We start from the raw sequence: 16,434 nt of genomic DNA, 5'->3' as shown, positions 1-16,434 counted from the left end.
AATTCCAATAAGCTTCATTTAACTGTTTTCTGAAAATAATACTGTATAGCAAATGTTTCTCAGAAATAGTATGAACGCCATAAGTAAATATTCTTTTTGACATGGCTTTTCTTTTTTATTTTTGTTTTTGTTTGTTTGTTTGTTTGTTTTGTTTATTTGTTTGACAGACAGTGATCACAAGTAGGTAGAGAGGCAAGCAGAGAGAGGGGAGGAAGCAGACTCCCTGCTGTGCAAAGAACCCTATTGGGGGTTGGGGGCTCCATCCCATGACCCTGGGATCATGACTTGAGCTGAAAGCAGAGGCTTTAACCCACTGAGCCACCCAGGCACCCTGACATGGCTTTTCATAAACTGTGTTGAGGGTAGATCAAGATGTCTTTTTTTCTTTCCAAAATAGAGATGTGACCATTTGATTATATATGTTAATATTTTATCAGTATTTGTAAAATCTTGTTCTCTGTCAAAGTAAATGATTGTATGACCATCAGTTAAATGAAATATTAGTTGCATTGGCCTTAATTATATAATCTTTTAATTATATAACAGTACTGAATACTTCGCACATAATTGTTGTTGGCTAAATGCTTGCCAATGTATTGTTGAAGCTTTTTAAAATAACATGTGGATTAGCCTATGCCAGAACTAAACATAAGAGCTAGATAGTGTTTGTACAACAGAAAACTGAATATCTGGATATGGACCAAAATACTCAAAGGAGAACACTAGCATTGTCTAAATTAGAAAGGGAGAAGTAGTGAACAAGACAAGTGTGGGAAAAAAGAAGGAAAAGCAAGGAAGGAATATAGTGTGCCACACTATGTTGTCTTATGGTAACATGTTGTTTTAGTGTGACTAAGACATTTAATAAAGGATGGGGGAGAAAAGAAATTGAATTTCCTTGGAAATTGGGGAAGTGCTAATACATGTCAGGGTTACAGCAGTCACTAGACACCTAGAGATCTGTGATGGTTTGGGGGATGCTGCCGCCAGTAGAGAAGCCACGGGGCTCAAGGGCAGCAAGTTCAGGGAGCTGGCCAGCACAGTGCGGCCTCAGGGACAGGAATGCATCCTTGGTTCCTGCTTGTAAGCATTATGTATTTTCAGCCACTGAGAAGAAAAAGGTCTGCTCCTGTAAGTGGCACGTCTCTGTCAGAGTTGTTCATTTGTTTCATTTGCTGCAGCACTTTCAGGCCTGTGGGGGCTGGGGAGTGAGCTGTGAATAACGGAATGGTATGTCCTCCAGAGAAGGAAGAAAAGCAGTTTCTTCTGCATTAGCAGGAGTGGATTTCAGCCTCTCTGCCTCTCTCCTCTGCAGCGCTGCTTAGGGAATGTGATCAGGGAGTCACAAATGATAGGATAACTGGTGACACAATAGAACAAGTCTCTAGCAGAAAACAAATGTGTGGACAAGATCTGAAAGATGCTTTTATATTTGAACAGCAAGAAACCCATTAAATGAAATAAATTACATGCTGTCAGGCTGATGACTCAGTGTCCTATTGAAATAGGCAATATTTTGGAGTGAAGGAAAAGATAGCATGGTATGACACAGACAAGCTCAAAATAATGAAAACTTTTCCTTCTGACTCGAGCGTGAATATTCAGATTAGAAGACAGACTTCCGACACTCAGTGAAGTGCATATTAAAAAATGCTTTAAAATATTGCTAGTTAGACGACTATATTTAAACTATGTTTATAAGTAGCAATAATCCCTAACAAAGAACAAAACTCTAATAAAAGGCATTCCTTGTTATTTATTTTCACCATCCTACCCTTATTTTAAGGAGTTAAAGTTAAATTTCGGTTTGTTTATGGCAAATGCTTTGGAATAGTTATTGGGTGGTCCATTCATTCCTTCATTTATTCAGTTCAGTAAATGTATATCGAGAACTTCTATGTGCCAGGCATTATAAAAGCAACAATGAACAAGAGACATGTCCCCTGACCTTATGGGCCTATGGCCTTGCAGAATAAAAAATTAATATTTATTAAATAGTTTTCATAGTAAATATTTCACATGCACAATGTTACACAAGTCTTAGAATAGTCCTATGAAATAGTCGTTCTTTCCGTATTTTACACATGAAGGAAACTAGGGTCAGAGATTGAACAACTTGCCGTAAGTTGCAAGCTGAAGAACGGACGAGAAAATTTGAAGTCATAATAACAGAGAGTAGAATGGAGTTTATCAGATACTGGGGTGTGGGAAAAAGAGGAGGTGAAAAATAGAGAGGACTGTCGGTTGCCAGGGACTTGGAGGAGGAGATATTGGGCTTAGAGGAGAAAATCTGATGAGTTATTGTATAAGAGGTTCAGTTTTGAAAGATGTAAAAACCTGTGGTGTTGGGTGGTGGTAATGGTAGCTCAGCAATATGAATTTACACAATACCAGTGAACTGTACACTTTAAAATGGTTGGGATAGTATAAGTGTTGCCATTAATGGGGAAACATTTCATGACAAGTACCCAGGGTATTTCTATATGTGCTGTTTGTGAAAACTTTGACAAAATGAAGAACCACGACAAAAAACCATGATGTTCATTATTTAGTACATTAGTAATTTATCACTAATTGTAATAATATTTGAAAGAAAAACAACCATAATATCTTTAATTGATTCTTCCTACCAGTCCTTCAGTTAAATTTGATCTTCAAATTAAATTGATTGATTTGGAAATGTTCACAACTATGCCATTTGTACAAAAAGTACTGTCAGGTTCAATCGATAGAGTTAAAAAGTAGAAGACACCAATTGAGTGACTTGCTCATGTTCCTACAGTGTCAACCCTGGAGTCAGGTGATAACCCTCTGGTACCAAGTCTACTTGCTTCATAAAACATGTGCTCACAAATATATTTAAATAAACTAAAACTTATTCTATAAACAAGAAACATAACATAAAATGAAACCGATAATATTGTAGACCCCAAATGAGGAGCATTTACCTTTCCTGTTTTTTTTTTTCTATCCTATCCTTTTCCCTTCCTTTCCCCACCCCTTTTCTTCTGTTTTTGATGCAGGTGTTTATTATCCAGCTACCATAAAGCTAAAGCTTTTTTGGAAAATAAAAACAAATATTTATACATACAAGATGAAAATGTGGCTGCTGGTCAGTCACCTTGTGATACTATCTTTTACAGCCTGTTTAGCAGGTAAGGAATATCCTTTGGGAATAACATGGAAGACATTAGGAGAAGGAAAGGAAAAGTGAATCGGGGTAAATCAGAGGGGGAGACAAAGCATAAGAGACTGTGGACTCTGAGAAACAAACAGGGCTTTGGAGGAGAAGGGGGTGGGGGGTTGGGGAGCCTGGTGGGGGGTACTATGGAGCGCATGTATTGCAGGGAGCACTGGGTGTGGTGCATAAACAATGAATCTTGGAACGCTGAAAACATGAAATTAAGATGTTTTTTTAAAAAAAAGAAATATCCTTTATGTAGTCTCGTAAATTATGTCAATATAATCAATATGTGTGTATTCACTTTATTAAATCTGGTACATGAAGTTAAAATTAATATTTTTGACATCTGTGTCAGATGTATAAATATATATTAAAGTCAACCCTGTTTTTCTTTTTATTTTCAAGTAAAATTTCACAAGATTTAATCAGTCTTATTTAGTGGTAAGCTGGTAAATGTTTAAAATGTGGACCTCTGGGAGAGGAAAAATAACCCTACTGTGTAGCATTCTTCAGTTGCCAGGGAGTAAATATCCCCACTATGGCCAACCTTGACAAATTAACATAATTTAATGTGCTATTGGAAAAGGTATACAACAGCTCACCATTATATTGTATTTTCACTAAATAAAAATAGAATGTAGTAAAATAATTAGAAAGTAATGAGCTTTAAACATTTGTTATCTTTGTTTTTAATTTATTTATTTATAAGTTAATAAAATTTAATTTTCATTACTTGTTGGTCAGTCTTGTGAAAAACAGTTTTAAGATAATCTACAGTGTGTTAAGGGCATTAAAGACAACAAAGCAGTTTTGAAAGTGCTCTAGTTTTAGGACAAATACTATAACTCTATCTTTCAAAGACAAGTAAGGATTCAGAAATATTTCTTACAGGGAGAGATGCATTATATTTTTATCTGGAAGCAGCATGTTTTTCTAACAATCAATTTTTCTAATACTTTCATCTCAATAACCTTAACTCAGTAAATACTTGTTGAGCTGTTAATGAAGTTCAAGATGTAGATGGATCTTATCCTTCATTTATTAGTCCTCATTGATTGTTTCAGTGATGAACCTGCTAGGCATCCTACTGCATTTCTTGTTTATTATTAAGGCAATAAAAATGCTATTTTATTTTGGGGAGTATTTTTTATTATTATGACTTCAGAATTCATAAAATATAATAATTTTCATCAATGCTTGAGAATTTTAATGACATTGCTATAGCCACAGGAATTATCCACACAGTTACATGCATATTTATATATAGACCACAAATTTTAATGCAACTATAAGATGCAAAGACATGAAATAAGTACTTGCAAACATGTGATGATACATCAACTGTAATAATAAAGGTCCACTAATGTCATTTCATTAACTAGTATCTCAGTTATTTGATTAATGTTTGAAACCACAACTTGAAAGCTGATTTGGGATTAAGATTGCTTTATCTTTTATTTTAGAGTTTACGTGGTACAGAAGATATGGTCATGGAGGTAAGTTGATGAAAGGGTAAGTTTTTAAAAATAGCTTTTCTCAAATGAAACATATTTCACCTCTCTTTTAAGCTATTAACTCTCTAAACTTAAAGGCAAATGGTTAATATTAGATCACTTGGGGATTTTGTGAGATGGTTTATCTGGGGTCATAAGACAACTTGTTTGACTGCCCGAGTGAACTCAGTGGATATACCACAAACAAATATGTTATTAAAGGATCGTAGCCAATAGAAAATATTCCATGTGGCCTGTATTTTTTTTCCTTGCGTGCTTTGTAACAATTTTATACTATTAAATTTTGAAGCAATATTTTAAATATTGTAAACACCTAACTTACTTTTGAATGTCTCTTGCTTTGCTGAAAAGATAGAACTAAAGTTAGTGACCTCAGAACCTTAAGATTCAGTTTAATTAGGACTCCAAAGATGTTGCAGAATTTATTGTTTATGATTTATTAAATATAACTGTTAATTCTGCTCATTTAGATTCTACTTCAACCACTGAACATTTCTTGCCAGAAATAGAGGCAGCATGGGATACTGGAGAAAATAGAGTCTAGAGTAAGAACAGCTGGGATTTGCATAGTCAACCTGGTATTCACTAGTGATGTGATCTTGTACAAATTATTCACCTTTTATGATCCTCGACTTCCCCATATGTAAAAATTACAAGATCCTTGTGAGAACTAAAAAAAAAAAGAATATGAGAGTTTCTAAAACAGTCATCTATGTCACAGGTACTCAGTGAACATATTAAGACTCGAAACTTACAAAATTGAAAAGAATCACTGAGCAACCAGGGCTACAACTTGCGTGCCAAATCAGGGGTCTTCATGCTAGTGTGGGTCAGAAGAACTTCCATTTGTAGGTTGCCATGAGGATTATGGGAAAGGAAAGTCTTAGCATGAATTCCACCAAAGCCACTTCTGTTTCCACCTATGAGTTATGGATCACTGCACGTACACTATATAAAGATAGGTTCTTTGACTTCAAGAAGCTTACCATATACTAGGAAATAAGATAAGTAGGCAACAAATTTATAAGAAAACATATACTGAGCATTTTAAAAGATTTACTTTGAGCAACTAAGGAATAGTTAATGTTGGGAGTAGTAGGAAGGAAGTCCTGAAGTATTTCAAAAACTTAGAAATGGAGCTACTTCCAAATAAAAGAAGTGGAACAAATAAAAGTAAAGAGGTAAGGAAGTGTAGGCTGTATTAAGTCAGTATTTCTCCAAGCATTTCAGTAAATGCTTGTTCTACAGGATATTAGTAGGATTTACGTTAAAAAGGACTTTATTGTCAAATAAATTTGGGAAAGACTAATTCATAAAAGTTTAATAGCTTATTATTAACTTTAAGGGATAAGTATTTGTACTACTCATTTAGTAAGTGTAATACATGTATTACTTCCTTGGACTGCTGGATAAAGGACCTCAAACTGGGTGGCTTATAACAACAGAAATTGAATTATATCATAGTTGTGGAAGCTAGAAGTCTATAGCAAGGTGTTAGGAAGTCTTGCTGCCTCGGTAACTGGTAGGAGAAGGCTTCTTCCTTGCCTCTCCCAGCTTTGAGTAGCTTCGGACATTCCTTGGCTTGCAGCAGCATGACTCCAACATCTACCTCTGTCTTCATGTGTATGTCTTCCTCCCATGTCTGCCTCTGTGTCTGAATTTACCTCTTTTTGAAGTTGCTAGTCATATTGGATTAGGGGCCACTTATGACCTCATTTTAACCTGATTGCTTCTATAAACATCCTATTTCCAAATGTGGTCCCATTCTGATTTGCCAAGGATTAGGACTTCAACATATCTTTTTGTGGGGACACAATATTACACCAAGAGAAAAGTATTGTGAATCTATGATGAGAGAAGAGTTTTAAAATATCTAAATATTCCAAAACTTTTTGACCACCCAGCTAATTGTTACTAAGAAAAAACAAAAAACAAAAAAACTCATGTATGCTGACTGACATCAAGTTAAATTCATAACTGCTAACTTCAAATGAGCAGCTGGTACTGCCCAGCAAACATAATCCACTTCCCCAGTGAATTCATTTTCTCATTTTCCTAGATCATGTCATAGTTGCTTCCCTCCCTTTAAAACTCCAACAGCTTCTTGCCCTCTTTACTTTGCTTCCTATTACACAAAGGTATGAGAGACAACTTGGAGATAATTTCCGTAAGTTGACACTACCACGTTTACTCTCCTCCTACATCTATGCCCATACACTCTGTCTTCCTAATGTTTCATATATGATGTCACCATACTAAACCCTATACTTGTACACTTATCCTATCCCATCTGGTTTATTTAAGTTCATTGCCCCAGCAATTGTCCCCTGTGTCTTCTCATCATCAGATTCTCCCTCTACTGGATTATTGCTGTCAACATGCAAACATTCTCCAGTATTCTCTCTCATTTAAAAAATCATTTCTCTGCAAACCCCATTCCTTATAGCTAATATCCTTCTTATCTATTCTTCTTTTCATTAGTATTACCCCCCCCAAAAAAAAGACTATTCTTTCTGTCTTCAAATTCTCTGACTCATATTTTCCTTTGAACCCTACTGCAATCAAACTTTCACATCAACCTTCAACCAAAATGCCTTGTCCATGTCACTGTGATGTACCTATTGTGAACCCAGTGGTCAACTCTCAGGCTTTTTACTCAACCTATTGCAAATCATGCTGTAGTTGCAGATATTATGTGTAGACATAACATCTACAGGTAAAAGAGGTGTATGTTTTTCTCATATCTATTTCTTTTTAAAAGCAAGAGACCTCCTTAATAGACCTCTGAACACCTCAATGTCCAGAGTTGGCTTGCAAATTTACCACCAAGCTTGTCATAGGAAGGAGTAATATAGTGGCATTAATGACTGTCAACCTGTACTTCTGAGTCATGTGAGGGAGGTTTTGATCCTTGAGCATATCTGACCTTTATCATCAGGGTGGAAGGGGAGGATGGGCACTGGTGAGTCACAACAGTATCTGACACATCACATAAGTGAGTGGGAATTGAGGTTTTGGGTTTATTTCCCCACTTATGAATGGGAGAATTCTATATAATATATTATCTTGGATATATAATAGTTTTTAACTATTACTATATAATAATCATAATAGCCTATGTGACTAATTTTAAATAAAATATATACATTAAAAATACATAGATATTTTTATTTAAAAAATAAAGTACACCAAGGCTTATTAAAAAAAATCATCAAACCTTAACTCAATTCTTTTCCATGTCTCTTAAAAATCTCTTCCTTTTTTATTTTTTGGATTGAATGAAATCAACTTGTGTCCTATTGAGATAAAAGAATGAATACAACTAAGTTCCATATAGTGAACATGTAATGTTCAGATATTTAATTAGTAACTAAGTATGTGATAGTAAATCTTTATTTTAGAAGCTTTTCTCAATTATGGTCTTTCTTATTTTAATAATAAGATACAGCTATCTCAGTATCAATTTTACCTACCCTAACCTAAAATGAAAAAAATATCTCTTTAATTCCTTTGTAATTTAGTGACAAAAACAAGGGGAAGAGATAAAATAGCAGTATAATACTTATTCTATGGGAATTAGGGGATGAAATAATCATTAATTGATAGAATGGGATTATCATATGACGCTAATATTTCAAGCAAATACCAAGGAAAACTAAAATTCTGGAGAGAGCAGATACAGAATTTCCTGTGTACTTATAGTACTTTACCCAGATTTTCATGATTTTTTTTCAGTTAGGATCCCTTCAATTACTTAGCATTATTTTCATTCATATAGCATTTTTCTATCTCTAATTATGATTTTATAGCATTCACTAGCTTATCATTATTTTGTGATACAGTTACTGTTATCAATTAAAAGAGACTAGAGATAGCCTAGAAGGTGAAGTGATAAAAGTAGGGTCTTCAAGTGGAGTATGCCACATAGTGGGGTATACATGAAGTCGGTGTGGGAAGATGCCTGACAGTTAAAGAAAACACAGTATTTGGAGGCCCTAGCTGTGGACCTTCTGGCAAGGAAGTGGCTGCCACCAGATGATAGGCTCTTGGGCAGGTAAAGCCATGCAAGGGTAAATGTAGTCAGTCTTTCTGCTAACGTGACCCCAGTTTTTGTTCTAGAAATTTGATTGCTATGAGTTCTTCAAAGCAATTCCTTTGTATTTTAGTTACGGAAAATTACTGCAGAATCACGTATTATTACCCAAGACCCTAAAGGATCACAACACCTGAGTATTCAACGTCCAAGCCCTAAACATCCTGTTCCCTTATTAGTGGGGAATGGTTGACAGAGAAGACAGGAGGAAAAATGATCCTTTGAGACAATTTAAATAGTGTCTGACTTAGAGAATTTATTGTGTTTCAAGAGACTTGTAACACTCACTATCCCATAATTATTGCAACATTGTAAATATTGTAAAAATCCCAGTATTCAACTCCATTCAAATTATTTTTTGTTGTTTTTTTTTTCTAATAGTTTTTTTCCTGAGACGACTCTTATAACATCCTTATGCAGAATAATGTTTTTATAACATAACAGATTGAGATGACATGTTACAGAATGAGAAATAGAATTTGTTTCAATATAGATATAAAATGAATAAAAAAACTCTCAAGTACAAGTCATAAATATACTTTCAATTTTCAAAAATAAAATAGAATAGCAAGATTACAGTGGACCATCTCCACATAGTGAAAGGTGAAGTAATACCATAATAATTTTAAATAATAAATTTTAAATAATAAAACTGATTATGTTACTAATGGAACTGAAAATGGTACAGAAAAAAGCAGTAGTTTTTGCCTATTGTTTACATTTGTGAATTTAACAACAAATAATCCTATGCGATTTCATCCTTTCTTGTTAATCTTCATGATCAAATTTAAGAAATGAACTTACGTCTCCAAAAGATTACCATTATGTGGTAGAAAACTGGTGAAATGGCATTAAAAGCAGGTCAAAAGAAAGAGTGATTTGAAATGCTGCCTTTAATTAGCTGGAGAAGCCATCTATAATTTTGTGCTCCTTTTTAGAAGAATCTACCCAGTAAGAAAAAGGGCACGTATTTAAAAAGTAATCTTATTTTTCTGAAACATAATACCTATTTTTTGTTTCGTGTGCCCTGTAACCCCATAATACATCCAAAGCACCATAATTTATCACCTAATTACTTCCACAGCTGCAGAAAAAAGCAGTAAGAAGGATATATTTTCTGTTGGCTGAGAGTGTAATGCTTGCATTAATGCATCTTTTTCTGAGCCTTGTATTCTCCCAGAAATTTATTTTCCCCTCACCCGAGTGCCCTAGCTCGGAGAACAGAGTGATGAGCTCAGATACTCTTCAAGGGGGTTATGAGGGTAACATTCAGAGGTTCACTGAGCATACCCATGCAATTCAGATGCTTGTTTTTGAGTCGTTTATCTTTCAAGGGTCCAAATACATTCCCCAAATAAAATACATAGAGTAATTGCTAAACCATCTAATGGAATACATTGTTTTATTTAGGCCAGACCATTTTATAAAAGCATAAAACACATATTTGTGAAATAAAACGAGAAGTACTACCATAATGTGAAGTGTGTCCTATTCCACTTTTTTGATCTAGAGAATGATCCAGGGGAACTATCTTAAGTGCAATGTTCTCTCAATGTGAAAAATAAATCCAGTATTTTGGTGGAAATTAGCTTCATGTTTTTATCCCCCGAATGTTTCACTGTCTGTTCCTATAAAGGCCAGATGGAAGTGGAGTATAAAGAAGTATATACATATATTTTATAAAGACTTCTTGTCATAGGAAACAAAAATAACATGGGGCACTAATATTACCCAGTTTGGTATATAAATGTCAACGCAGTTCACCCACAAAGTCTTTACATATGCCTCTTGAGGTATTACTTGGCAAAAGATATGATCTCATTATTATTATTATGTGACATTCCATTATTTTCAATGGCAAATTTCATTGCTGTTATCTTTTCTAGAAAAAATTAAATTATTTTTAATGCATATGATTAAGTTGAAGAAGCGACTTAAAACACCCTCAGTCTTCTAAAAGCTGACCAACATTTGTCTTAAAAGCATATGCCTTAAAATTAAAAGACACCCCATGAAATGAAATATTTAAGACTATACATTTAATTAAAATATGCAAATCTACTGATCTAATCTCAACCCTTAAGTAGATGTCTGCTTATGTCTTTGTTGAATTTGAAGGTGCAATACAGTACTTTAAATAATGAGGCCAATGTGTATGAACATAACTACTTCAGTGTTTCAGGGGCGCCTGGGTGGCTCAGTGGGGTAAAGCCTCTGCCTTCAGCTCAGATCATGATCCCATGGTCCTGGGATGGAGCCCCGCATCAGGCTCTCTGCTCAGAGAGCAGTATAATACTTATTCCTCTCTCTCTCTCTGCCTGCCTCTCTGCCTACTTGTGATCTCTGTGTCAAATAAATAAATAAAATCTTATAAAAAAAAAAGTAGTTGTTTCATGAAAGCTAATGAAATTATAAATTGTGAATTTAGGGTTATTACAACTTCTCTAATGGCACTGCCAGAGGGCACTGTGGAAGTAGATGCTAGACAGCCTGGAACTGGCTATTTCTACATTGGAAATACAATAATGTTAAAGAGGTTCTAACTAACACAACCCTGCACCTTTGAGATGAGGACAAATTTTGTAAATAGTGTGCAATCACTAATAAATCCCTATTACTAAATAAAACAGGGATTTTGTTAGTTACAAGTCTCTCCAATTTGCTGCTTGTGGAATACAAGTTGGAAATAACCCAAAGGAAAAACCCTAAACTTGAACACCTGAGATTCTCTTGAATGTGTCTTTCACAGAACATAATTTTTTTATTTTAATAAAATCCAGCTTTTTTTTTCTTTAATGGATCATACTTTTTGTATTGTGTCTAAGAACTCATCATCAGGATTTTTATATAAATGCAATGTACTCAGAAGACACTTATGAGCTTAAAGCTTCTCTAAATATTTATTTTTTACCCTCTAAATATCTGGTCTACTTAAGTTTTTAAAAATTGAAAAATTTCACAGTAACATTGTTATTGATCAGGGTTAGAGTTGGAATAGAAGTCATCTTGTCTTCAAGAAGAGAATCTAAATATTTTGATAAAATTGCACTTCTCTCCTTGTCTTTTTAAACATTTTCATGTGAATTGGGAAGAAACAACAGAATCTCCAGATTAGCAGGTGTTACTAAATTGTTCCAATCAGAAAAGCTGTGCAATTGGGAGAGACTCAAGGAAGAGCTTATAAAGTTGTTCAAATGGGAAGAAAAATGGCATATGATTTTTATCGTAGATAAGGACAAGGTCATTTCCTTCAGAGATCGAAAATCTAGAGCCGACATCCAAGTGAAAGTCTATAGTTGTCAGTGATTTGGGATTCATTCTTCATTTCCCCTGGTGTGCGGTTATATCCTAAAAGGCCAGGAAATATTGGGCATCATCAGGAAAATTATTAGAAGTGAAGCAGAAAACACTGTATGCATTTTTGGCTCTTACAACTTTGAGAAGGATACGGAACTAGGCACTGCTCACAGCAGGACGTTCAAAATCCTTAGCAGAGGGCTTCTGTGAACACCTCGAATTTTTTATCTTATTTATGGTGGTCTTAGGCTTGTGGGCCCTTTGGGCATGTGTGCCTGTTCTTTTCTTTTTTTAGATGTTGACTCCACATAGAACAAATGGCCTGCATAAAACAATAGTTAGGGGAAGGGCATTGGTGAAACTAAATCTGTTTCTCCAGTTCCTTTGATTTTGATCCAGCAATTTGCTCTCTGAAATAGGGCAGTAATAGGGAAGGAACTGAGGTCTGTAAATTCTTGAATGGCAATATCAGCAAATTCCAAACTAAAAATGAGGCATCTCCCCTTGAAATATTTCAGGCAAGTTTAGAAAAATCAATGCTTCATACTAGAAGAAACTAACTTGAGGATTTTACTGATCACCTGCATGTATACAAATATGGGTCCATACAACACTAATAACACCAGAACAACAAAAGTGAGTAAAACATGGCCTCTTCCTTTTAGAAATTTTATGAGTTGATACACATATACATATAAATATACATATGCATACATATGATAAGATAGGCTTAAGATACATAAATCAAATTTTGAAAGGATTGGCAAGTTCCAAAGAACGTTGACACAATCAGTATTTACTGAATGCTGACTGTGAGCCAGGTACACTACTGTCTTATATGCATTGCTTCAAAATAATTCTCACAGTGTCTAATGGGATAGATTTTATTATTATTCTCACTTTGTAAAGGGTGATATTGAGGTCTAGAGAGTTAAATAATTTTTCCAAAGGCCTTGTAAACAGTACGGAGGCAAGATTTAAATGGTACAATGAAACTGCTCATTAATAGAAGCTGAAACAAAGCTCTCATCTTCAAGGTTGTGTCGGAGCAGACAAAACGTCTGTGCTGTTTGCCTTAAACTCTCTCCTAAAAAATACATGGAGGAGTGAACCATAGCTTTTCCTCTAGCAGAGACAGTTTAATGATCTTATTAGGAATATCCTCCTTCCTAGCCACACATGCTAGTATTAATTCATGTGGGGCATATGGCTCTAAGGTCTTCTCTGTAAATGCTGCTGCACTGATATCCTACGAGTGATTCTCTTCTCTGCATCCCGCTGTGAAGCATCACTGTTTCTTTCCAGAGAAACAGCTGCTTCCCAACTTGGGTTTGCTTGTGATGTATTCTGAACCAGTTGACAGATCCCAATAATTTGTTTATTGACTGTCCTAGATATTACTGAGTACAGATGCTGGTCACATGTTTAGAAAAAATAAAACAAACAAGAGACTAATTTCCCAGAGCTTCTAGAAATTCATCCATTCTCTTATCAAAAACTCATTAAGCACCCATTGTGCTGTAGACCGCTTGGCAGCTAGCTGGGAGGTTATGGACACAGCCACCTGTTCCAAGCACTTACAGTCTCACGGAACAGACGATTGTACCAAGAATCCCAGAAGGTGTGCTAAGTACCCTAAGCTGTGTGAGAAGTCGTGAGAACACAAATGAGGACCAGCTAAAGTGAGGAGGGGTGAGAGGAAGCTTTCTGAAGGAACTAACCATGGCTGAGTCATAAACACTGAGTTTTGAGAGGAGGAGAAAAATGAGATGGTGATTCCAGAAAGGGGAAAATCTATGTTGTGAAGTCTCAGGGACATGAAGGCCTGACTTGTTTGAGGGTCTATAAGTAGTTAAGCATGACAACACTGGGTGCCTTGGGAGAAATAATGAGAGATGGACAGAAAAGGATTTTGAATAAAGCACCTGAATGTTTTCCTCAGGATTATGGAGGCAAATATCTTTATTTCAAGTGGAAATGGAGATTTGATGTTTCTAACATTTTCCCAAAACCTTTATAAATGTATCCAAATTTTCTTTGACTTATAAAAGAGTACATTGTAAAATAATTTTATTTTTCTTGTAGTTTCTGAGGAAGATAAAGGATTTGGACCAATTTTTGAAGAGCAGCCAATCAATACCATTTATCCAGAGGAATCACCAGAAGGAAAAGTTTCACTAAACTGTAGGGCACGAGCCAGCCCTTTCCCAGTTTACAAGTAATGTACTTCACTGCTCTTTTATTACAATGGAGTATCAAACTAGATTATAGATGAGCATCTGTGACCCTGTACTGATAGAGAATTCTCTAATATAAGGTTATTAACAAAATGCAGGAATGTTAACAGAAATATTGGCATGTAAGTTATTAAAATAGAGTTGTTTAGTGTCCAAATTGATAGTAAGTTTTCTCAAATATATGCAAATAATCCACTCCCTCTTTCCTGCACAGATAATGCCAATGCCATTTCATATTATCCATTTAAAAATTGTCCAATGACTGGGTGGCTCAGTGGGTTAAAGCCTCTGCCTTCAGCTCCCAGAGTCCTGGGATCGAGCCCTGCAATGGGCTCTCTGCTCAATAAGGAGCCTGCTTCCCCCTCTCTCTCTGCCTGCCTCTCTGCCTACTTGTGATCTCTGTCTGTCAAATAAATAAATAAAATCTTAAAAAAAAATTGTCCAATGACAATTAGTCAATTGTCCAATGACAAGTGATCATGCTATTAAGCATGTATAAGGCTATATGAAAATCATGCACAACTTAAATATACACATTTGAAGATAAAATGTTCTTATATGCAGCAATCTGGATAACTCATACTCACATATTATAGATAATATTCCTCTATCAACTACATTCAGAGAGCTTTCATACATAATTCTAGAAAGCACCACTTTTTTCCAGTGGTCTCAAATCTATATTCCAGGTAATATAGCAAATTTCTTAAAATTAGGTAATCTATATCAATATATCTCTTTCTAGTTTTTTGTGGGATTTATGTGGTTTTTTTATGTTGTGTTATATTTGGGAAATTTATGATATAAAATATAACTTTTAAGGTAACAATGGGTTTTTCTGCTTCAGATGGTTCAGAAAAGTATACTAACTATTTCTAGTCCGATACAAAGAATAAGATTAAAAAATTAACCAAACACCAACGAATTTGAATTTCACCTGTGAAATGGTTCCATGAAGACAACACAAGTGATTGATGGGGAAATTGGAGCTCTAGTGTGTCAATGTCAGCTAACTTAATTGAAGGTTGTCATTCAACAAGATTGATTTTCATAGTTTTTGTTCTCAAAAGAAAAACAACATTCTATTGTTATAAGAAGTTATAATAATATATATAAATTTAATCCTAATCTAACTCATTTTCTCTTGAGTTCAAGAGACTCTCATGAGTCTCTGGGCTAAATTACAAAATTATTCTTAAAATAAAATATGAATTTAGATATAAAAACATTGTGTCTTTGAAGTTATTTTTATTGTTTCAGTTTCATGCATGGGAATGCAAAATAAGTAGATATTTTTTATTAATTATAAGTAACACATTTATCTTGAAAATATTTGTTAGGCTAGACTTGTTTCTACCCTGAAGCCACACAGTATGGGCATTTATATACATAGTTATGGATATGGGATAGTATAACTAATAGGTTTTGTGGAGGAGATCTAATCTAAGCACATAATTTTATAGGAGAGGAAGCTGAATAATGAATAAGGAAATTGACTTGCTCCAGAGTTAGTAAATCATAGATCCAGGACTGAAACATAGCATAGGTTTTATGGCTTTCAAAGAAACATGTAATTTTTTCAGGTTGTATCTATCTATATAGCTTGATAACATCTCAAAAGCTATTTCAGTGATCTCACTTATTTTGTGACACCTTGCCCTTGACATTCATACATGGAAACAGCAGATCAGTCTACAGCCTGGAATGGAGGCAGCAAAACAGAAGAGACTATTTTCAGATAGTGTTCTAGAAATGTGTGCTTCTTGCTGTGCCTACCTGACATCTACTCCGCAGAATCATTAAGAAGCAAAGTTTTGCATGACTATAATTTTATACACATTAATTAGCAGCTCCCTTTTTCCTCTTTTCTCTAGTCCCTGGCAACCATCATTGCATTCTTTGCTTCTACAGTTTGACTCTTTTAGATACCTCATATAAGTGCTCTCATATTAAGTGTTCTTACCAAAATTTAAAATGTAAAATAAGAAGGCAAAACTTTGACCAACAAATAAATTCACTAACTCCCTCCCATAGGTTGAACCGGCACTGAAGTCCCTAGGATGGTGGCCTATCTACACATTAATGTACAGAGCTGGAAAGGAGAAGTAG

General features: G+C 34.9%; 1 protein-coding gene across 3 annotated transcripts in view; it reads left to right on the top strand.

Annotated features, from left to right (window-relative positions):
• The window catches only part of CNTN1 (contactin 1), a 354,959-nt gene that overhangs the window by 189,652 nt on the left and 148,873 nt on the right, over positions 1–16,434 (top strand). For all 3 annotated transcript variants that reach the window (XM_059185639.1, XM_059185640.1, XM_059185641.1), the window contains 3 exons: positions 3,024–3,155; positions 4,648–4,680; positions 14,174–14,306. In XM_059185639.1, coding sequence (XP_059041622.1) covers positions 3,095–3,155; positions 4,648–4,680; positions 14,174–14,306 — 227 coding nt within the window. In that variant the 5' untranslated portion in view covers positions 3,024–3,094. The remainder of the gene's footprint in view (positions 1–3,023; positions 3,156–4,647; positions 4,681–14,173; positions 14,307–16,434) is intronic.

The sequence above is a fragment of the Mustela lutreola genome, chromosome 8, assembly GCF_030435805.1.
Source record: "Mustela lutreola isolate mMusLut2 chromosome 8, mMusLut2.pri, whole genome shotgun sequence".
Classification (NCBI taxonomy): Eukaryota; Metazoa; Chordata; class Mammalia; order Carnivora; family Mustelidae; genus Mustela; species Mustela lutreola.
This window is presented reverse-complemented; position numbering and strand designations above follow the sequence as displayed.